The following is a 23,487-nucleotide window of genomic DNA, read 5'->3' on the forward strand; positions in this document are numbered from 1 at the left end:
GGTCTTTTCTGACATAGGCGGCTCCATCTTGACTGTCCGTTGGTTGCAGATTGTTTGGTGATTGCAGATATATACGAAGATGTTTTATCACCAATTCTTTGTTGATTCAGAGGATGAGGTCTCTATTCCTTCCTCTGAGAGACTGAGAGACTTTCGTGCTAGTTCATGCGATGACTGGAGGTCACCTAGCCCATTTGACCGAGATCCCTCTATTCCTCGTTCTCTCCATGTTTCACAGAAGGCTCGTTCTGCTGGCCTTCATATGCCTTCCATGGCACCCTCTATACAGGTGCCCGTACTCCCTTCTTTGCCCAAAGAGGACCGGCTTGATGGTTCCAACTACTCGCTTTGGTCGTGTAAGGTGGAGTGTATCCTTGATACCTTCGATCTTTGGGAGTTTGTTATCCACCCTATTTCCTGTCCAGTGGAGGATCCCACCGTTGGATCATCGATGGATCGTGCGGCCTTATGGGATCGACTCAACTCACGAGCTCGATCTTTCCTCTTTATGAGCTTACATGATTCTATCATAGTGCATGTGCGCACGTTGCGGAAAGCAGCGAAAGTGTGGACAAAGCTTGCTTCTTTGTACCATTAGAAGACTTTTGCCCGTCGGATTACTCTCGAGAAGAAATTACGAATGCTCGTTGTGGATGATTCTTCTTCCATGAAGGATCGTATCAACAAGTTGGAGGACATGAGGGATAAGCTTGTGTCCCTTGACAGGATGATCTCTTCCGAGGATACGGCCATGATTCTTTTGACTCAGCTGCCATCTCCCCGTTTTGATGTCTTCTACACCAGCCTTCTTACATCGAGGACCCGTAAGAAGCTTCTATGGGAGGAGCTTGTCCCGCTTGTTTTGGAGCATGACGAGCGCGCCAAAGAGGTAGCCAGTGGATCCACCTCCATCAAAGCTTTTGTTGCAGGTTTGAGAGGCGGGACACAAAAGAAAGGGAAGTCACATGCTAAAAGATGAGAGAGTTCTTTAGGTTCTGACTCCGAATCGGAGAAGCCTAAATGCCCATACTGTGGGAAGGGGACACATCCAGAGGAGAAATGTTGGAAGAAGTACCCTCACCTTCGTCCAAGAGCGAAGGATGGAGCTAAAACATCTGAGCCTTCTACCTCTACTCCAGCGGTTACCCATGAGTCAGTGTTCCTTCATATTGTTGACTTGGAGGAGCCTTCTTCAGTGGTTGCCTCATCTTCTGAGAGGCCTTGGCTGGTTGATAATGGAGCTTCTAGTCATATGACTCCCCGAGGTGATTTGTTGCAGGATCTATGCCCTTCTAAGGATTCAGTCATTGTTAGTGACATTGTTTCGATGCCTATTTGTGGTGTTGGCACTTTGCCTTTATTTCCCGACCGCGCGTCGAGCTCCCTTTCCCAGGCTCTTCATGTTCCTGACTTGGGCTTTCCACTCCTCTCAGTCTATGGCCTTACTAGGCTTGGTACTCGGGTTCTCTTCACTGAGCAGGTCGTTTGTATTGAGGATTCTTCTACACGGACTGTTATTGCGACAGGTTGGCAGGAGAGCAAGCTTTATAAGCTCCATTCCCCTTCTCTTATGCAGGGACCTCCAAGGCAGTTGTCTATTGCTACACCCATTCCCACTTGTGCACCCTCTTTTCCACAAGTTCCTTCCCATCCCCCACCCTCTCCTCCGGTGGTTCCCTCATACCCCCCATCCCTTTCAGAGAGGGACGATATCGGTGATGCGGCTGTGAATTTCCTGGCCCCTACTATTTTAGAGGGGGCTTCCCAGGATCGCGAGGAGTTTCTTCCTCGGAAATCTTCATCGACGGACTTCATCGACCTTGGCATTCCGCTTGCCACCCCCTTTCCCAAGCTCTTCATGTTCCTGACTTGGGCTTTCCACTCCTCTCAGTCTATGGCCTTACTAGGCTTGGTACTCGGGTTCTCTTCACTGAGCAGGTCGTTTGTATTGAGGATTCTTCTACACGGACTGTTATTGCGACAGGTTGGCAGGAGAGCAAGCTTTATAAGCTCCATTCCCCTTCTCTTATGCAGGGACCTCCAAGGCAGTTGTCTATTGCTACACCCATTCCCACTTGTGCACCCTCTTTTCCACAGGTTCTTTCCCATCCCCCACCCTCTCCTCCGGTGGTTCCCTCATACCCCCCATCCCTTTCAAAGAGGGACGATATCGGTGATGCGGCTGTGAATTTCCTGGCCCCTACTATTTTAGAGGGGGCTTCCCAGGATCGCGAGGAGTTTCTTCCTCGGAAATCTTCATCGACGGACTTCATCGACCTTGGCATTCCGCTTGCCACCCCAGGATCCGTTTCTCCCTTGGCCTTCCGCCACATCCAGGATCTGAGAGGGGGTGTTAACAGTCGTGTTTGTCATGCCTAGTCATCTCCTGCCTGTGAGCCTCAGTCTGAGTCAAACGAGGACTTTAGGAGCTCTGACTTGTCTATCACTTGTTTTGACGGAGGAGGTAGTTCATTCTAGAGCACTCAGTTTATTGCATTTCAGTGCATTTTCTCCTCCAGTCGGGATTTTATATGCATTTCCTGAGGCAATTTTTGCATTCTTCAGCATGCCTCACCTATCGGACATTGTCCACCCTTTCTGGGATTTTTCTGAGCATTCTTGGCATTTTTATCAGCATTAAATGCTGGTCGGACATATTTATGGCCTCAAATTTCAAGTCGGCCAGTTTTTGGGTTTTTTGGCTATTTATAGCCATTTCCCACTTGGCAGTCTCAGTTGTATTATCATCTTCCCTCCTTTGGCAGGTGCACACTCTGACTCCATCATCTTCCTCCGTCTTCGGTGCTGCCGTCATCATCAGCCTGATCTAGTGCCCTCACTGACGCTTCGGGCTGCGTGCAGGGACTGATCAGTCCATTTCAGTGTATTCAGCATTCATTTCAATCAGTGCAGATTTTCTTCCTTCATTTTCTGCTTTCTCTCTCTCTCCCTCTGTGTTTGTGTTTCTTCTTCCGTTGCGTACTCTCACATTGACAACCCACCAACTTGTTCCATGAATCAACACCTAAACATCCAACATTGACAAGAATGACAAGTTAAAGAATTGCCAATTTCAATGGACTCATAACTTTTTTATAGATGCCATTAGATTGACAACTTGAAGAATTGCCAGTCCAAAATCGAGAGTTATTTTAAAGGGTATGTTTAAGTATTGTTATAATTGGAGTTAAATTTTAAAAATCGATTAAAATTTACCAAAAACATCCAAACTTCAAAGTCGCTTTCACATTTGGATGCTAGGACCTGGGAGCTCAACCGGGCTGCACATAGAGAGAGAGAGAGAGAGAGAGAGAGAGAGAGAGGACTTATTAGAGAGAGTAGGCTGCACATAAACAAAGGGAGACACACACACACACAGTAGACTTATTAGAGAGTAGGCTGCACATAGACAAAGGGGGAGAGAGAGAGAGAGAGAGTAGACTTATTAGAGCCAGCCAAATCAAAAAAACATTTGATGAGAGTAGGCTGCGGATAATGGGAGGAACTGAGAGTCCCCCACGTTCCGTGCCGTTCTTCGCATTTGCTCCCCCCACCAACATGCAACCCCTTGAGGGTTCATCGTCCTCGAACTCTTGCTCCCCCCACCAACATGCAACCCCTTGAGGGTTCATCGTCCTCGAACTCTGTCCTCCTGAAAGGGATAGAGCAAAGGCTCTCCCCACACGAATTGAAAATTACTCAAGCGGACCTTTAGTCCCTTCCCCTCTGGGAAATTTTGCACAGATTTACCGTAATGACTCCCCCCTCGACTTACCGTAATGATTTGGGGATGGTTGGCTCTCTAAATAGAGCCTATGGAAATATTGTTGGCAATGCGCTGTTCAACGAACATTCATCTAAATACGTCAACCATGAACGAGATGGTCACTAGGGAAGAGATGAAGGCATCCATTAGTTGGGAGGAGGAATCGAGAACGATACACACTTGGACCTGCAGCAATCGACATGGGAATCCCTTGAGAACAACTGGCAAGAGGTGGTGGTGGAAGCTCCATCAATCAAAGGGAGGGTATCCAAGCAGCTACGGGGGCTAACAACAACGCAGCTCCTGGATATCAATACGAGGCCAACATCAGACTGCAAAAGAACAAAAGAGCATATATGACTGCATCCCCATCCCCAATGTGCAACAAGAAAGCGGCATGCCATCAAGCCTTGAGCCCAATCTTCCAAGCAACAAATTCCGTTTGTCAGTGTCGTCATCCAATGCTTTCTACATCATCAGCCTTATCAGATGCCCTCAATGACGCTTTGGGCTGCATGTAAGAACTGATCAATCCACATTGTATTCAGCACTCTTTCGAAGTTAGTGCAGATTTCTTCTTCCATTCTCTACTTTCTCTTCAGTCACTTTGTTCCCTTCTCCCTCCGTGTTCATGTTCTTCCGATGCGCACTGTTACAATATCCAACCTAAGTAAAACAATTACGATTCCAAGGCAGCACAAGAAGAGGCCAATCTTCGCAACACTAGCTTGCTAAGAAAACCCTTTCTGGCAAAATATATTATTTTAAATCTCTCCAAAAGGCCATGAATCATAACAAAACATCTTTTAACCTTGTGGGTGGTGCCATAACAGTATCACCCAGCCTAGGAAAGCTCTATCCTAATCGTATTTAAATTTAAAATTTGCAATAAATCATATAAAACAGCTCTGATAGGGCTCCGACCATAAGTTGAATATTTGAAATCATGGGCAAGAAATAACTACGAGCACCTATCATCTAAGCTGATTGTGATGCATTATCTCCCTAACAACCAATTCTTCGTCCTTTTTGAAAGCAAGCAAACAGCCCTGAAGGCTGACTGTCCTTTGTTATGGGCAATGGATGCTCAGAAATTCCCCTTTGTCTTTATTCAAATGGACACCAAATTTTAACCCTGGAGGCCCTAAATCGACATGTGTACTGGTCTGGGTTGAATTCTCGAACCTTCCACTTAATTTGTATCCTTTCCTAAAATTTATACTCTAATAGGTAAATTATTAGACCAAAGACCTTACACAGATATCAATCTGAGATGGCATCCACAACTCTAAAACTAAGAAACCCCAAGAAGATACGTTTCAAACAGTCAACAGGAAGGGGAACAACAAAAACAAAGGGCAGTCAGTCAACAAACCTAATAGTAATACCAAAGGGAAAAACTCTAACACACATGCAGCCCTTCTAATGAATTTAGATGGAGATACAATAAAACCCATAGGGTGGGGAAATTTTTATATATATCCGAATGAACGAGAGCCAATGGCTCATCCATGAGTGTCATACCAGACTTTTTATATGTATTAAGTATCTACTTGTAATATAAACAATAATCACAAGACTCAAAGCACTTATAGTTAAGGGATGAAAGATACTGCAAATGAGTAAGCATTTTCATTCCTTTCAAGGTCATATACCCAAGGCGACAATGCCAAAGAGATACATGTGAAACTACATCCACTGCCAAAACATGGTCAATTGACCCAAAGACAAGCAAGGGGTAGAGAATATTGGACTTAGCACCATGTGTAATGATAAGATTCCCACGAGTAATCTTTCATGAGGAATCACCGAAAGAAACTACACAACTTGCATTATCCAAAGTCCCAGCACAGATAAGATTGTTTGTGAGAGCCGATACATGATGTATATCATAAAGAGTAAACATGCTACCAAAACCAAACTGCAACTAGACATCACCAATACCAACTATATCTAATGCCAAGTCATTATCCAAATGGATAGATCTAGTCAAACTGCGATAGGAATGGAACCACTCTCTATGAGGGGCCACATGAAAAGAAGCCTCTAAATCTATCACCCAACATTGGTTATACCTTGACAAAGTATCAAAGAGCTGTGAAATATCAAGAAAAAAATATGCAAGTATAAAATCATCATCAGAATCAATCTATATGACACTAATCTCTTTAATCTTAACACTGGACTTCCTAGGGACATCATCATTTTTGTCATGTACTTTACCCTTGTCATTTTCATTGCACTTGTCCTCGCGCATTTTATAGCACTATGGTTGAATATATCATGCATTCCCACAATAATAACAAGTCAATGATCAAACTGAGATACATCCCATAAGCATAATCATCATCCATAGAGTGAGTCTCACGGGTAACAAAAGAGACCAACCAAAGGCACAACAGATTGAGCAATGTAACGGACGCTCAATACATAAGCAATCAAGATACACACATTGTGACAGAGATAGATGCCAACCCAAAAGTGATGTCAATTCAGCCCACTAAGCATCAACTCCATACGTAAAGCATCAAGTCCTACAATCTCATTATACATCCCACAGGCATAACTATCATGCATAGAGTAGGTCTCATAGGAAACAGAAGAGACCAACCAAAGGCACAATGAACTAAGCAATGTAATGGAAGCTCAATACATAAGCAACCAAGATGCATTTATCACTAACATCATGACAAAGAGAGATGCCGAACCAAAAGTAATGTCAGATCAGCCCACTAAGCATCACATGCATACATAAAGCAAGATAAAAGCATGTATATGTCACCAAATCCTACAATCTCACTATAAGACCCTCAAGCTTAACTGCATAACCGAATGCTCAATGTAATATCCAAGTGTTAAGTAGCGGCTCCCATTGGAACAAAGTGAAATACCAAATGGTAAACAAAGCTCGAAACATCATGTGGAAGGCATCCATACATCCAAGATCCAAGTAATATATATCCAGGAGCATCTGACCCAAGTAACTTGCAAAGCTCTTACTGGAGTATCAAATAACCATACATAACAGTGAATGACAGCCAATATCAAGATTCAAAGCTCCAATCTCAGCTCAAAAGCAATTCGGAAGTACAGCCAAGCATGTAAGTTCAATGGTATACCCTAATGTAGCATTCAAAGTGCTTGAGAAGCATCAACAAGCAATAGGCATAAAGTTTCTTTGATAAAATAGTATTCAGCCATGCTTATTATAGTAGTAAAAAAAGCTTGTGCAAAGCTGAGCAAATGAGTTCTCACATCGGTCCCATAGCATTCCAATACATTGCATAACATCCCCAGATGATCCAACATCAAATAGACATCCCGGAAAGTGTAAGTGACCTCTAAACAATGAGTGAAGTGTTATCCTGAACTGCATGATAGCAAACTATCACAAATTGTGAATCAATAGCTGATCCCAAGAGCTTCAAATGATGTGTAAGATGACAAGACCACTGTCCAAGAAGATTCCAAAGGTTGCCGAGAGCAGTGCCAGGAGCAAGAGGATAGGGCTGAGACTGTCAAGAAGTGGACAGCAGCGACGACAGGTACAATTCACATTGTTACTGCTGCTCTTGCTAATGGGACTGAGGCTTTGGAAGCACTCTAAGGTGCTCAAATGAATTGAGTAATGCCCTAAAACAAGCTTCAAAAGAGGGAAAGAAGCTCAGTAGAAGATAGGCCTCAATGCATACCTTCAGGTGAAGAATCATGGCTACCATTGAAACCGTAAGCTAAGGGTATTCTCCACAAGCGGAAGCAATGCCAAGTCGGGCTCCAGCTCTTGGGGAAGATGGCTCTGATACCAATTGAACGGAGTGATTTTTGAAGTGGAAGCACGGAGCGGAAGCAAAAGCTATGGTGGAAGAAGCAAGAGCAAGAGAGAGACACACACAAGATGTGGGAACTCCAACAGTCAATGTGTGATTGGCCTTCCATTTATTCAAATGTCACTGAAAGAATAAAGAATAAAGTGACAGTAATGGGCATCTTCTACCTTCAGTATACAAGTGCACAGGTAACCAATACACGTTGCAGGTAACTAATGCACGGTGCACGTACTGTCAATGTAACTACTATATGGGTGGCTAAGCACAGGCACCTTTACCCCTAATAAACCTCTCATTAGTTCCCTTGCTAGACAGTTGTTAGAAGCAAGCTACAAGGAGATTTAAATAGGCAAAGTATTCAGATTATTAGGTATCCCTATGGGTTTTCATTTCACTATGAAACAAAAGTGAGATTTGAGAATATTAGAAAGAAATTAGAAAGATAGAAAGGAGTACAGCCACCAAAAATCTCTAAGTTGAAGGGTATTCAAAATGAAAGAATTTGGACCCACTAGCAATTATAATTAGTCCTATGAAACTCAAAGTTTAGAGCTACTCAACATTGACCAAGGGGCTTTGGGAGGCCTAGTTCAAATACAAAGAACTGCTAATCCTCTCCCCACGTTCAAACATAGCTCTCCCGTGGTGTGCCTCAGATTTAGTTAGGTATAATTTCTTCCAAAAGTCAATTTCAAACCAGGATATTAGGAAGGCCTACAAAGTTACAAACTCTACATGAAAAGTATCAAAACTTGGGGGAATTTATGGACCTTCAGAAACAAAACTTAGCAAACTAAAGAGTATCTTAGACAAGTGTTTCAACTGAACCAGCCAAAAATGGAACTTTTAAGGAAGGATCGGACTGTGGAATCTCCATCTCTCATCAGCCACCATCAACTAACCTTTCAATCACAAAAGGAGTCTCCTTATTGCCCATGGAACAAACCTCTTCTCCCCCTACCAAAACTACTTAGTAGTAATTCACCTCCACATAATAAACTCAATGAAAGATGGTATATCTAATGGAGAACAGAGCAATGGAACTACGAATTCACCAATATGTGGACCCAAGCCATACAACCTAAATTGTCTTGTTTTTGGTAACATTACAATGCATGTGTACTAATGAAAGAGCTTTGATGGTTGGAATAGGAAATGGCCTTTACCCAAGATGTAACAAACAAGTAGAAACTATCTAAATTGCCCATAGAACACTAATGTCTTTTGTTTTTTGCAGGTCATGATAATTCCATATCATCCCACTAAACTGACATGGAAGGAATTTTGCTGGGTGAATTTTATGGAATACCTCCACCAGTGTGGAGCTGGATGGGAAATGCAAAAATAAAAACGTTTTTGATAAAATTAATGAAGATCCTATTTATGGTTTTAAATTTGATCTGTATGTGCAGTGTGAATTAAATGTTGATAAACTCAAGGAGCTTCATGAAGCTGCTCAGGAAGGAAAGGCTAAAGATAAAAGTATGGCTTATAACCCCTCATGGAAAATAGCTGCCCCTATTTTGTAACATCTTAGGTCTAGGGACTTTTCCTATTTTGAAACAACTTACTATGTAAATCGCTGTAAATACTGTTTTTTCACTTTATAAATACAATTTCACGCTTCCTGAGAGAGAGAGAGAGAGAGAGAGAGAACGTGTTTTTGGACACAACCATGTAAGAAATCGACAACGGGAGACGAGGCGTGGGCCCAGGCTAGGGAGCCAAGGCCAAACAACGAGCCCATAAAAAGACGGAAAGTGGTGACGTGACGCCCCGGATCCTCCCGTTTTTTATAATTTCTAGTTTGTCTTGCCGTCGTACCCGTTGAGGCACGACAACGGCACACAAAAGGGGGCAGCCGGCCGTTAAACTTAACGGCGGCACCACTTAACGGAGCAACGGGAGAGGCGCCCGTTCGTGCGTGCGCGGCAAGTCACGAATCTCGGCCGTTCATCTCCCACCACGTCATCGATCTGGCACTACCACATCGATGGCCGTGCTTTACATTACCCTATCCTGTAATCCCAGCGTGATGGACCCTAATTTCGGCTCAATCCGAACCGTTGGTTTGCACGGGCTGGATCTCGCCAGAGTCATCGTGTGCTCCGCTTAACGTTCATCCCCCCCTCTCTCTCTCTCTACCCTGTGTCTTCTCCCCCTGACAGCCTGTTGGTTCTCTGTTACAGATGCCGCCATAGCCACGACCTTCTCCTTAACTTTTTTCCTCGTGCCCCCCCCCCCCCCCCACCGGGCCGTTCATCCACCCTGCTACCGTTTATAAGCTTTATTAACCCCACTCGCCTTTCTTTCGTGAATTCCGCACCATTACGACCAAGTTTCTCCGCGTGACGTTCCCGTCCAAAGCCGAGTATTCCTTACACTGAGTTGCCTCTCCTTCAAGAGTACTGGAGCTCTTTGTACAACCAAGACGTTCGAGGAACGCGAGTGAATTCTCTCTCTCTCTCTCTCTCTCTCTCTCTCTCTCTCTCTCTCTCTCTCTGTGCGGGTGCCATTTCACTGGATAATCCTCTCGCAACAGACATTCACTGGTCCGTTTTGGCTTTGCTTTACAAGCGCTTTACAAGCAGCAGCTGAAGCCGTGTACCGTCCGACTGACGCTCACATCATTCTCCTTGCACCGGAGTCTCAGTTGCGGAATCCTTCCCAATCGCAGGAGAAAGTTCTGCCTTACATGTCTCCCTCTCCTCTGATAAAGCGCCTACGCACACCCCCTTTTTCTATGGTCTCCGAACATCCTTCGCTCTGAACATTACAAAGCTTTGGCTGTGAGCCTCTTTGAGACTTTGGAGGCAAAGGCCAGTCGTTTAAAAACAGCGGAGGCTTATTAATACCTCAGCGGAACCAGCCGCGTGCGTTAAGAATTAAGCACCGGAATCAGCTACTAAAACATCCAAGAAATTTCTTTGTGCAAAAAAAGAAGTGGCTCCATCACCAGGGAAGAGTAAGGTCCGTCGCGGCAGCATGGGGAAATACATGAGGAGGAAAGGCGTTGGCAAAATGGCAGTTCTTGAAGGTTCGCTGGGAGTTCGAACTCGAGCCAGGGCTCAGGCTTTGGAGAGAGGCAGTAGGCTCTCTCAAGCTAGCACCTCCTTAACTTCGGAAAGCTTAAAGCAGCAGCAGCAGCAGCAATCTCAGAAGCAACAAAATGAGGAACCTCAGGACGCATACATGGAGCTGCGAAGCAGAAGGCTAGAGAAAGCAGTCAAGTGCACAACCGGGAGAGGAGAGCAAGAAGAAGTGCATGGAGCCAGGGAATCAGGTCGTGAGGAAAGAAGCGCTCCAAGCTTCAGGATAGCTAGCGTCACAGCCAACAGCGTCAGGCGCGACTCTTTTCCTTACGTTACTCCTCCTGCTAGTAGTGACGCCGCTGGCCATGCGAGGGACCCTGTACCGCAGGTGTCCCTGCAATCCTCTGTCAGAGGCTCGGCGAATTCAAGCATGATACACAGACAGGTGAAGCCCAGTGCCTCCACGCAATCTCGAAGCAACAATTCTGTCTCCCTGCTGGCCAGCAGATCGTTTGGAATCATGACGAGGAATCAAAAACAAGAGCTTGCAGCGGGCCTGGCCAGCCAAGAAGGCATGGATGTGGAAATGGACGACGTCAATGCAGAAGTATAGTACTGTACTGTTTGTGTAGCATGCAGTTGTTTTAACCTTGTTACGCTTTTCCTGCGAGTGTTTGTTTTAGCTGCCATCTGAATTGGACTGGAAACCCTGTATGTAGGTTGAACCGTTCTTTGGAGAGAGTCCAATGATCGCTGGACCTTCCAACCAGTGCAGGTAAGCATAGCGCGCTTATGTTGGGCTTTAAACCGACGATTTTAGAAAATTGCAGTTGATGCCTAAAATCTGTATCCTCCACATTGCAGATACATGAGATACAATCGAGAAAACACCCCAGACAGTTCAATCAAAGATACCGAGGCTCCAGGGTCTACATCAAGAAACCGTGATTGTCGTGGACGAGCTAGAACCAGGTCACTAAGCGCTCCTCCATTCAACAGAGCTAATGAAGCTCCTTCCTGCAGTGAAATTGAGGCCTTTTTTAAGGGTGCTGAGCAGCGAGAGCGTAGGCGGTTTATAGAAAGGTCCGTGACATCTGAACTTTACATTGTTCGCAATATCCATCTTTAGCAACAAAAAACACAATCAATCTCATTTACACTATCGATGGATGTGTTTCTTGCAGGTTCAATTTCGATCCGGCAAATGAGAGACCTCTTAGAGGAAGATACGAATGGATCAGTTTGTAGATAGGACTACACAGAAAAATTCCTGACACCAATCATTCACATTAATTTTGTAAATGGAGCAAAGTTGCCCGTCTATTGTAAATGTACACTATGGCAAATGTAAAGCCCTCCGAGGTGATAGTTACCATGCAAGAAATACAAGCTGCGTTTATAAATAAAGCTGTTACTGGATTTTATTGGTCTGATTTGAAGAGGTTATTTGATATTGTTGTTATCTTTAAGTGGCCTATACAGGCAATATATGCATGTACTCGGTCTTTTTACTTGTAATCCTGTGCGTCATCATCCCCTTTCCCATGCATGCAGATATAAAACTCCCTTGAAAGCACTTTTAAGACAGAGAAGCCCTCTGAGCAGCTATCTTTTACAGTTTTTCTGTTAAACAGAAACAATGTGGATGGAAACCAACTCAAATTGTTTTGGAATTAACTTATGGACTGTGTGGAGCATTGATTCCAAGTTGCAATGGATATGATTTTAACTTCCAGTTGTGGTTGTAGGTGGATAATGTTTTTATGTATCATTGAATTGCTTCCATAAATCTTGTTCACTATTAGGTTATTGCATCATATGAATTCGTTGGGCATAACACACTCACCATTTTTTGAATATTTGGTTCACTTGTATAAATGGAAAACACATGAAAAGAGAGTTCATAGATACTAGTTCCAAAGAAGGCTAGGCTTTATGAATACTGATTCTCCTCTACTCCAAAAGGTCTCAGCCATTTTCTTTTCATTAAAAGCCCACAAGGTTTAGGCTGCTAAGCTTGGTGTATGTGAAGAAAGGTGTGCCAATACTTTTGCTTCATAGGATTTTGCATGATACTATCATGGATGATGATATGCCAATTTTTAAGGATGATGAGCCACTAGCATGATATGGGATAACTACCTAGAACAAATTAATTGTTAACATGTTATAGATGATCTACTTGGTTAGTGGATTGTGAACCTTGAAAGAAATTCTTCTAGAAAATTCCTGGTCACTTGACAATGGGAATAGGAATGTAGAACTCTAAAATGGATGTGTGCACAACCAACTGCTTCACTTTACATCAACAGTTGGTGCATTTAAAGAGGACAAAGGCTCTATATAGAGAATGCAAAATTTGAGATGGATAAAAGCATCACTTGCTGTATTCTGCCCAAGTTTATCAGCATAACACAGACAAGGCATTACTCATTCACTTGTACACCATAAACATGGCTAAATCTACTTGGGTAGTGGATTGTGAACCTTGAAAAAAAGTCTTCTAGAAAATCCCTGCACACTTGACAATGGTAACAGGAATGTTTGTAGAACTAATCTAGCATTTCCAAATGGATGTATGCACAACCAACTGCTTCAGTTTACACCAATGCTTGGTACAGGTGAAGAGGACAAAGGCGGGTTTCACCAAAACATGTTATGTACACTGCTGGCTAAAGCAATGCAGACAATAGCTACAGCCAAATCAAAATCTTAACATTCAAATGGAACAAGAGATCACCAATTAATCAACACGTATGCTACAGGCCAAACCTGAAAATTCTGATAAAACGATCATCAACACGTATGCTACGGAATGACTTTTGTAAAATCAGTGTCTTCACTGCTTGGTACACACATGCTAGTTTTTGTACAATCAGGTACCATAATAAAAGGAAATTTTTTGAACTCTTGTCATTCCTTGATGACGATTCTCCTAGGGACATTTGGCCTCTCAATTTATTGGGGATCTATTTTTCATAGAATTGGTCAAACATTGTAAACGATATCTACATCTCAACTGAATTCAAGCTCTCATTGGGCCTACCTGCCTTCTAATTCATGTTGACTACTAGCCATTTGATGCTCTCTTGATCAAAGATTACTCAAGTTTTATCATACAAAGAAAGTGTTGCCACTTTCATAAGTTAGTTTATTTCATAAGTTGAACGATTTTTATATACCATATCTAGGTTTTTGACTGGTCTTTCAATCTTAGTTTAAACAACACTGACAACAAAGTTATTAGCAAAAGAAATGGACTTGTGTTCATTGTTGTGCTCAACTCCAATCAAGTGACATGTCTATTCTTTTTAAGCCACGGCTAGGGATAAAGAAACCTTGTCATCACCACATGCTTACTTCATTCATAAACCTCAACAATAGTGGACAAAGTACAAATGCATTGTGCATCCTTGCTCTTCGCAAAAAGTTACATCGTTCTATATTTTACTCTTATGGATCAAGACCACCTCTATAAAATGCCATCCATGCATTGGTATCAACCATCCAAATACTCAAGAATACTCCATGCCACATTCCTCGTGTATAAACCCTTGAAATATTGTCAACAATAATATACAAGTTATATACATTAGTTTTTTTTTGGAGTCAAGTGCAAGGTCCTCGCTACTACACCTCTTGATTGGAGTTGAGCACAACAAAATAGACAAGGCAAATGCACATTAGTGTATTGTAATACACCAAACATTGACTGCCTAGGCTAGTTTGGACATGGAAACACAAGCCAACAACAAACAAGCAATTAGGTGCCACATAGCAATCAATTGGCCCAATTGGTAGTCAACCCACCAACATGTTCCAACTCATTGGTCAATGGAATGTGAAGTTGGTAAAAAAAAAATACTTTGTTTTGTATTAGAGCATATAAAGCTAGTATGCATCATTTTGCATTCTATATAATAATCCATATCTTGGAACTAATGTTTGTATCAAGTGTCTCATAGCCATAACAATGCAATACTCATCACGCATCAAGTTAAAGGGTTATCATAATTATTTTCTATCTTCATTACAATATTAAATATTTTATAAGAAGCCAAAAAAATTTTGGATTCCATTCACCATAGCAACAAAAGGGTTTCTTCTGCACCATGATAGCTCCTTATGAAGAGATCATGTTGCGAGTGGAGACAAAAACCTTTGTCAAAAGCTCACTCTACATAGCCAAATGGCTTGTTCACGCTCGGTGGTCTCCTTATGGAGGTAAGTCATTGACATCAAGAGGCATCTCAAGGAAGGTTGGAGAGGCCAGAACATAAGATCTTATGGAAGATGTTCACTTTGCCATCAATGATGTCTTTTAAGTTTTAAGGACACCAAATGAAATTCAACCACCACTTTTAGTTTCAAGTTTAGCTAGAAGAGCTCGTTCTTGCAAAGCAATTGAAACCGCCTTTGAAAATAATCTAAGGGGTAGCGACTGTTACTTACATGAACTAAATAAGCAAAACCCAAAAGACTTAATAAACAAGAGAATTAGAATGCTCTTGCACAATAGATGACACATGATAGGCCCGAAAGGTTGGTACCCCTTATGCTATTTCTTAATCATTATTCAAGGCTTGCACGATCATAAGTCACCTATTGTCACAAACCAACACTTCAATACCAAGGATTCCATGTGCCTTGCTCTTGAATCAATCCAAACTTGTCTCCAATGAAATTTCCTTTGTTGCTTTCACCAATCTTAACCAAGTGCACGACAAATCTGTCCATTGACACTCCAACCATTGTAATGTATATGAATACATATTGTCTTTAGTGATATTGCAAATGCAGACTTTATCCCACGCTAGTACACACCGCAAACAATATGTAATATGTGCAATCTCAATCCAAACTGATTTGATTTGTTGTATAAAGCCTAATCCTTGTTTATGCATTAGTCTCAATGCTTTGCCCTAGCCTTTGCACACCCAATTCATTGTTAAACTAAGTAATCTGCATTGCTTCCATAGCAAATCAGCATTCAATCAATGTCCAAAACCAACACACAATTGCTCATATCCTGTGATATCTATTCCAATAAGTATTGCCTTGTATATTCCTAATTTTCTTTTGCATTTTCTGCAACATAACAACAATTTCACTTTCAAATGCTCCAAATAGTTACAAATGGCTGAATTTCTAGCACTTCCTCATGGCAGAATTGATCTATGTATGCTCAATGGCCTTGCCACCTTAATATTAGCCTCCAACTAACCGTAGAATGTTAAAAAATGTATATGAACGCTTGAGTCTACCAAACCCTAAAAATGACGATATGATTCTTATGATTGCTACAATTTGGATAGTTCCCGTACAATCTCGCGATCCTCTCACAAACAGACAAATTTCTCATAGTGAAACTCAAAACGTCAATTTCTTCATGACAAAGTTATCCAAAAGATACAAAAGGCTCAAGATCTCAAAGGAAAAGGGAGAAATTTAGCACATTATGTTGTAGAAACTTATTTTCATGGTATTTAGATCAAAATAGTAACATACCTTGCTGTACATAGAGATATAAAGGTGTCTCATGGATTCCCCATGCCAAGAGGACTAACTCCACTCGTGTTCCACAGCCAAAATCGAAAATATCGGCACCAAAGAAGAGAGGAATGGTTGTTGCCAAGCTTGCACTACTCAAATGAGAGACAAAGATCTAACCAAATCAACTTTCTAAATGAGTACTCATTAATCAAGATTCAAACTCGATTAAGAGGTACTTAATCAATAGTTAATTAATCATAAGCTAGTCACTCGACACCAAGCTAATGTACAACTTACATGAGAAACAATCATTAATTATAAGGTGCAAACTTCCAAATTTAATGAAAGTTTTGTTGAATCTCAGCTGGATGCAACAATTCAAGGAGAAGTGAGAGTGACAGCTGGAGAGGGAGAGGATGAGTGAAAGTGCAATTAGATTTGAGTGTACCAACAATGTATTGGTATAGAATAAAATGTATTTATACTTAGGGCACGTAAGGGTGCAATCACATGTACAGCTAAATAATGTGTGTGTACTTTACACGGAGGTCAAACGGGCCTTTTTCGACCCCCCACTTAAAGGTCCAAAGTAGTGAACCTCTGACCAACCCCCACTTAAAGGTCCAAAGTAGTGAACCTCTGACCAACTCCCACTAGTCGTATGCAATACTCATGCTGAGCTTTGCTTAGACTTTTATTGAGAACATCTACAAGGTTGTCCTGTGTTTTGATCTTGGTCAATGTGATTAGACCATCTTCAAAAATATGTTTGATAAATTGATATTACATATCTATATGCTTTGTGCGTGAATTATCACATGGCATTCTTAGCCAAATACAAACAACTCTGGCTATCACATCCCTAAACTACAATATCCGTAGACATGTCGAGATCCTCTGCAAGTCTCCTCAACCATATAGCTTCCTTAGAAGCTTCAATAGTAGCTGATATGTATTCAGCTTCTGTAGTACTCAATGCAACGATGTTGTGCAACCTAGAACACCAAGAAACAGCCCCACCAGCACCTGTTGGTGAACATATGAGTGTCCGAGTCACCTGCCATGTCTGCATCACAATAACTCTACAAACTAAATATACCTTGCCCATAGCAAATACACCTTCTTTGTGTACCCTTTAGGTATCAAAGAATACACTTGAGAGCTTCCCAATGTGTTTTGCCAGGACTTGACATAAACCTGCTAACAACTCCCAATGCATGAGCAATGTCTGGACGAGTAGCAACCATAGCATACATAAGATAGCCACAAGCTCATGCATAAGGGACTCCCTTCATAGCATTTGCTTCCACCTCATCTTTTGGGCTGTTGGCTTTACTAAGCTTAAGATAAGGAGATAAGGGTACCCCAAAAGGCTTAGCTTCAACCATGTTAAATCTGTCTAGTACCTTTTTAATGTACTTTTTCTGAGATAAAAACAACAATTTCTGCATTCTATCTCTGCGAATCCTCATGCCCAAAGTATGCTCTGCATTCCCCAAATCTTTCATTGAGAAGGCTGATTTCAACTGATTTTTGAGAGCATCCAAACTAGTCTTTCTTTTCCCAGCTACCAACATATCATCCGCATACAAAACAAGTATAATGGGACTGCCATCTATATCCTTTTTCATGTACAAACAATGATATGCATGGCTGCGTGTAAACCCATGAGATAGCATAAAAATGTCAAACTTTTTATACCCTTGTTGTGGTGCTCGCTTCAACCCATGCAAGCTGCGTTTTAGTTTACACACCATCTACTCTTTTCCAAGAACTACAAAGCCCTTGGGTTGTTTCATGGAAATTTCCTCATCAATGTCACCATGCAGGAAAGCCGTTTTTATATCCATTGGTCCAGCTCTAAGTCCAATACAACAGAGAGCAAAAAGCACACATAGAGTGGTCATCTTCACAACAGGTGAGAAGACCTCTTGGAAGTCAATCCCTTCCTTCTATGCATACCCTTTTTTGTAACCAATCTTGCCTTGTACTTCGGTCTCCCATCAACTGTCTTTACTTTGTAAACCCATTTGTTTGCAAAAGGCTTCCTTCCTCTGAGCAATAACACAAGATCCCAAGTATCATTTGCATATAAAGATTTTATCTCTTCCTACATAGCTAGCTCCCACTTACTGCCGAATTTGCATGACTTCCCCTCTTTGTAGGTAAGAGGCTCACCCTCATTTGTAAGCATCACATAATGCAAGGAGGGGTCAAACCTATGTGGTTGCCTTCTTACGCGTATAGACCTACATACCCAATGATCAACATTTTCAGGAATTGGGTCTACATTTGGAGGTATGACATCTTCAGCATTTATTGGCTGCTGTAAGCCATTTTCAGCATGCTGTTAATGCTGTACAGCACCTTCATTTTCATTACTAGCACCTGCATTTTCATAATCAGCAAGTCTATCTTGCTGTCCATGACCTCCTTATGCTCCTATTTGTTGTCCATTATCATCTAGCTAAAAAATAACCAGCTGCTCATCAATTTCAGCCTGTGGTACAGCACCATGAGGCTCATTTTCTGAAGTAATAGGTGGCTGCAAATTCTGAAATTTGACCTTTTTCATATCTTCATTAGAAGCTAAAGTACCTTTCAGCAATTTTGTTTCACTAAATACAACATTACCGCTACAAATAATTTTCTTGGACTGAGGTAACCACACACTGTAGTCAAATTCACCCTCATCACCATAACCCATAAAAATGCCTTCTGTGGTTTTTGGGTTAAGTTTGTTCCTCGGCTCATCTCTAACATGCACAAAAGCATCACAGCCATATATGCGTAAATGGTCATATGAGGCCGATTTGCCAAACCAAACCTCCTCAAGGATGTCATTATTTAAGGACCTGTTTGAAGAGCGATTGCAAATGTGAACCGCCATTTTGAGTGCCTCTCCCCAAAATTCATGAGGGAGATTAGCAGTGGACAGCATGCACCACACTCTTTCACATAGAGTCCTACTATATCTTTCAACCACCCCATTTGAAGAAGGGTTGTAAGGAGTTGTAAGCTCCCTCTTAATTCCATGCAAGTCACAAAAGGACTTGAATTCACTAGATGTGAACTCACCCCCATTATCAGTTCTCAAGCATTTTAGCTTTCTACCTATTTGAGTGGTCACAAATGCATGAGAAGTTTTAAAAACAACAAACACTTCACTTTTCTTTTTCAACAAGTATACCCAAATCTTTTTGGAACAATCATCAATAAAGGAGACAAAATATGCAACACTACCCAACGATTTCACGGGCATACTACATACATCAGAATGCACTAAGTCTAAGACATTGAACTTACAAGAGACATTAGAGTAAAAGGAATTTTGTATTTGCTTTCCAAACTGACACACATTACAAAAGTCAAGACTACAAGAAACTTGCCATTCAAAGCTTTACAGTGCAAACAATACAAAGTGTCCTTCTTGGTTCCTTTTGCAATCAGCATGGAACTCTTTCACTTTCCACAATCCACCACCAAACAGTGTAGTGTAACCATGCAAGTCAAGTTGACCAACAGATAGTAAACTTTTTTTAATGCCAGGCACATATCTGACATCTTTCAACACAAGCTCTTGCCCATTGTCTAAAGACAAGTATACAGTGCCAATCCCATCAATGCTACAAGCATGGTTATTTCCAAGATACACCTTTCCATAACTGCTTACATTGAACATAGCAAAACACTCCAAGCAAGGAGTTACATGGAAAGAGACACCAAAGTCTACAATCCAAGTTTGAGTAACACCATCATCAACTGACAAGAATGCATCAATCACATCAGCCTTGGCAATCTGCATATCCTACATGTGACATATAAGGACATCATAATCAACTACATATAATACATCAACCTCTGTATCCGAAAGCTCCTCTATGACCACACTAGAGGCCACATTAGCCTTTTCCTTGCCTTTGGCTGCCTCACATGCATTTATCTTATTCTCCTTTTTGTCTCCTGCATTCTTATTTCTCTCTTGTTCCTTCTTGTAATACCTGCAATCAAGTTTCTTGTGGCCCTTCCAACCACAGTGATATTAAGTAATGTTACTCTTTTCCTTTCCTTTGCTCTTGCTCCTATTTCTCTGTCCTGCATTTGCATTTTTCTTTTCGGCCCTGCCTCTTACATTATAAGCTCAGTTGTTGTCTTCTCCACTAGATATACATCTAATTTCTTCATTCAAGATTGAACCCCTTGCCCCATCATATGAGAGATTGCGGTTACCGTTGAGAGAAACCACCAAGGTCTCCCAAGAATCAAGCAATGTCATGATCAAAAAGATCGCCCTCAACTTATCATCAAAATCCAAATTCGCATCCTTGAACTGATTTAAAATGCTTGTAAATGCGCTCAACTGTAGGCTTTGACTCATCCACTCGCATATTCACCAACTTGCGCATTAAATGCACTTGATTAATAGGTGTGGTAATCTCATAGGTAGTTTTCAGCTTCTCCCATATTGCATAACCTATATCTAAACCCTTAATGTCTGTCAAGATGTCATCAGTGACACCCATCTTAATGTAAGCCACAGCCTTTTTGTTTACTCTAGCCCAATTTGCAACAGATATTTGTGCGGGTTTACCTTCCTACAAAGCATCCTCACAATCCTTTAGGAACAATATGTCTTGCGTACGGTCTTTCCAAAGGTCAAAGCCATGACCATCAAACCGTTTGATTTCCATCAAACTCTTGATGTTTGAACTAGAAGAAGTTGCAACCATTTTATCATGAACACAAGAGTAAATGCCCCTAAACTGCAAAAGCACAAGCTGAATCAGCAAACACGTTATTCTTCCTCAACCAATAAAAAAATCTCTGTTGTTTGTACATAAACCAACCACCACACGGGCAAGAAATTCAGAAATTTACCAAAGTCTACACAAACCCCCAAAATTTTAGGTCCAAAAGTGCATAAATATCAACCAATCTAACCCAGCTGAGTAAAATTTTATCAATAAATAAAAAGCCCGAATTCTTTGGGATCCAATGTCAAGAAATTTTACTCAAAAGAGCAAAATTCTGACAAATTTGGTAAAATCCCCAATTTAATTGAGATCACCATACGCAATGTCTGCAATTTCTGACCTGAGTGTCACTGCCAAGCATGGGCGAGATCAAAACCAAGAAAAACCCCAAATTTTTAGACTCAAATTTGCACAAATCTAAGATATGTGCCTCCAGTGTACGAACCCCAATTAAAGGAAGGAAATTTCAAAATGAGATTTTGAAGAAAATGAGATTATTCATCAAAAAAACAGAATGACAAGTCCATCAACAGACCCGTCAGGTGGGTCGTGTAACAGGACTGGCAACACCTGTTCTATCGCGTGGCGCCCCCCGTCAATTGCCGCGCCCGTGAGCTGCCCGCTTTGTCAGCCCCATGCTATGTTGTGTCGTCTGGTCTGCCCCGTCCTACGCCTAGAGCCTGCTGCTATTGCCTATTGCCCAACATGTCGCCTACTCTACGCCCGGACTCCTATCCATCACCACGCCACAAGTCGCCTACATACGCTGCAGTGTCACCTACCTATGACCCCTGTAGTGAGCCCGTTGACTCTGGAACTTGACTGTCGCCTAACTGCTGCCCACTACTCATCTCTTGTTTTGGTGATCTCAGGAAACACGCAAAGCCTTAAGCTCTAATACCAGTTGTTGAATCTCAGTTGGATACAGCAATTCGAGGAGTAAGAGTGACGGCTAGAGAGAGAGAGAGGATGAGCAAAAGTCCGATTAGATTTGAGTGTACCAACAATGCATTGGTATACAAAGAATAAAATGTATTTATACTTAGGGTACGTAAGGGTGCATTCACATGTATAGCTAAATAATATGCGAGTACTTTACACGAAGGTCAAACGAGCCTTTATCCCAACAAGTTTCATGTTGCTTCTTGTTCATTTTACCTTGCCATTCGCCATTGTACCATATAGCATATACACTTATCCACTGCATGCCCAATGTCAAACCCTTCACTGTTAGTGCAATGGTCACTATGTCAAGAGCTAGGGATATTAGAATTAGATTTCATTAATCATTAAGTTTATTTTTTGTTTTAGTAGCATAGCAACAATGCATATAGAAGTTAGTATGAAAAACAACTTTGTTTTTCTCCTCATTCTCATGGTCTGTTCTCTAATCTTTTAACCCCTTAATCTTCACCATTCACATCCTTAGCCATGAGCATTCTTGGCTTCTAATAGGAGACTCGTGTTGGGCTTGAATACCAATGGGAGAGTTTCAATGACAAAGGGAGATTCTAGCAAGCACCTCGAGAGTTATCAAGCATACAAGATTTCCATCTCACAATTATCCTATGTTATCAAAAGCCATTGATCTCTTTTACCAATCATCAATGACATGTTGCATCTCACAAGTTCAGTGGGTTTTTAAAATTCTCTGATAGTGATGGAACCAAGGAGATAGCTAAACTAAATTGTCTACATGGGTGAAGAAAGTAAGTAATACCCTTAATTCAATGGTGACAAACTAAAGCAGTCAAAAATATTCATATACAAAAGAGTCTTATAGATAATGTGGCTCTTTAGTTAGAGTCCCATTTATAAGTACAAATTCTAATCACTTGGATGAAAGCACTAACCATTTCTATAGCATAAATTGCAAAAGGTGCAAAGAGTGGGTTGATGTACCTTTTTTCTCTCTATTGGTGCCATGTCTTAACACTTCTATTCTTTGCCAATGTGGGGGCCAAAGTTTCCATCTACGTTGATGCAAGTGAAGGGGCCATTGTTAGCAAACAAATACAAAAAAAACCTAGAAAGACCAACATGCCTACACAAAGGCCAATAGAGTTTGGCCAAATAAATATGCTATTATGAACGCATATAACATCAAGTATTCATCACATATGAACATAAGCTTGTGAGTTAAGCCACATCAATTAATTAATTAATTATGAACCATCAAGAACACATAGAAAAGACACCAAAATGGTTGGTTTCCACTCTCAACTAATATTTGAAGAAGAGGTACTCCCCTTCTCCTTTCTAGGATGTCTAAGTGTGTGCATTATCTGCAGCTCTTGAGATGCTCCCCTTCTTCTTTCTAGGGTGCCTAAGTGTATGCCTTATCTGTGGCTGTTGAGCTAAAAATGCATTACATCCTGATTAGCCACATTAAACAGACCCAAAACTGCTAGAATTTGCCAATTCTATAGGCAATGTCTAATGTTTTAGTCTTTAGTTTTTTTCAATTTTTAGTGTGAACACAATTAAAGTTATAAGTTGTGTCACCACTCCTAGAGTTAGAGTCAATTAACTCTAGTTGAGTTAGACCTAGGTCTATCTTAGACCTATCTTGTGCCTTTCATTCTCATTCTTTCAATTCAACAAGTACACTCTAC

General features: G+C 41.4%; 1 protein-coding gene and 1 long non-coding RNA gene across 14 annotated transcripts in view; one reads left to right on the forward strand and one right to left on the reverse strand.

Annotated features, from left to right (window-relative positions):
* Positions 1–1,704: 1,704 nt before the first annotated feature.
* Positions 1,705–23,487, reverse strand: part of LOC148025379 (uncharacterized) — a 36,617-nt gene continuing 14,834 nt past the window's right edge. For 4 of the 13 annotated variants that reach the window (XR_015693064.1, XR_015693063.1, XR_015693076.1 and 1 more), the window contains one exon: positions 20,928–22,845. This is a non-coding gene — a long non-coding RNA (uncharacterized LOC148025379). The other 9 variants (XR_015693068.1, XR_015693073.1, XR_015693065.1 and 6 more) reach the window with 6 other exon arrangements.
* On the forward strand, positions 9,798–12,063 carry LOC148025380 (uncharacterized). Its single transcript, XM_087692481.1, has 4 exons — positions 9,798–11,232; positions 11,345–11,400; positions 11,490–11,708; positions 11,810–12,063. Exons 1-4 carry the CDS (start codon positions 10,579–10,581, stop codon positions 11,871–11,873), a joined length of 993 nt encoding a protein of 330 aa, XP_087548607.1. The 5' UTR covers positions 9,798–10,578; the 3' UTR covers positions 11,874–12,063.

The sequence above is a fragment of the Lygodium microphyllum genome, chromosome 14 (assembly GCF_053477565.2).
Source record: "Lygodium microphyllum isolate KBCC chromosome 14, Lygodium_microphyllum_v1.1.10, whole genome shotgun sequence".
Taxonomy (NCBI): Eukaryota; Viridiplantae; Streptophyta; class Polypodiopsida; order Schizaeales; family Lygodiaceae; genus Lygodium; species Lygodium microphyllum.

What these genes read in the sequence shown, in the direction of transcription:
- LOC148025380 (XM_087692481.1), top strand. Translation starts at nt 10,579, where the DNA reads ATGGGGAAATACATGAGGAGGAAAGGCGTTGGCAAAATGGCAGTTCTT. An exon ending in TGGACGACGTCAATGCAGAA is followed by an intron (nt 11,233 to 11,344) that starts GTATAGTACTGT and finishes CCCTGTATGTAG; the next exon opens with GTTGAACCGTTCTTTGGAGA. An exon ending in GGACCTTCCAACCAGTGCAG is followed by an intron (nt 11,401 to 11,489) that starts GTAAGCATAGCG and finishes TCCACATTGCAG; the next exon opens with ATACATGAGATACAATCGAG.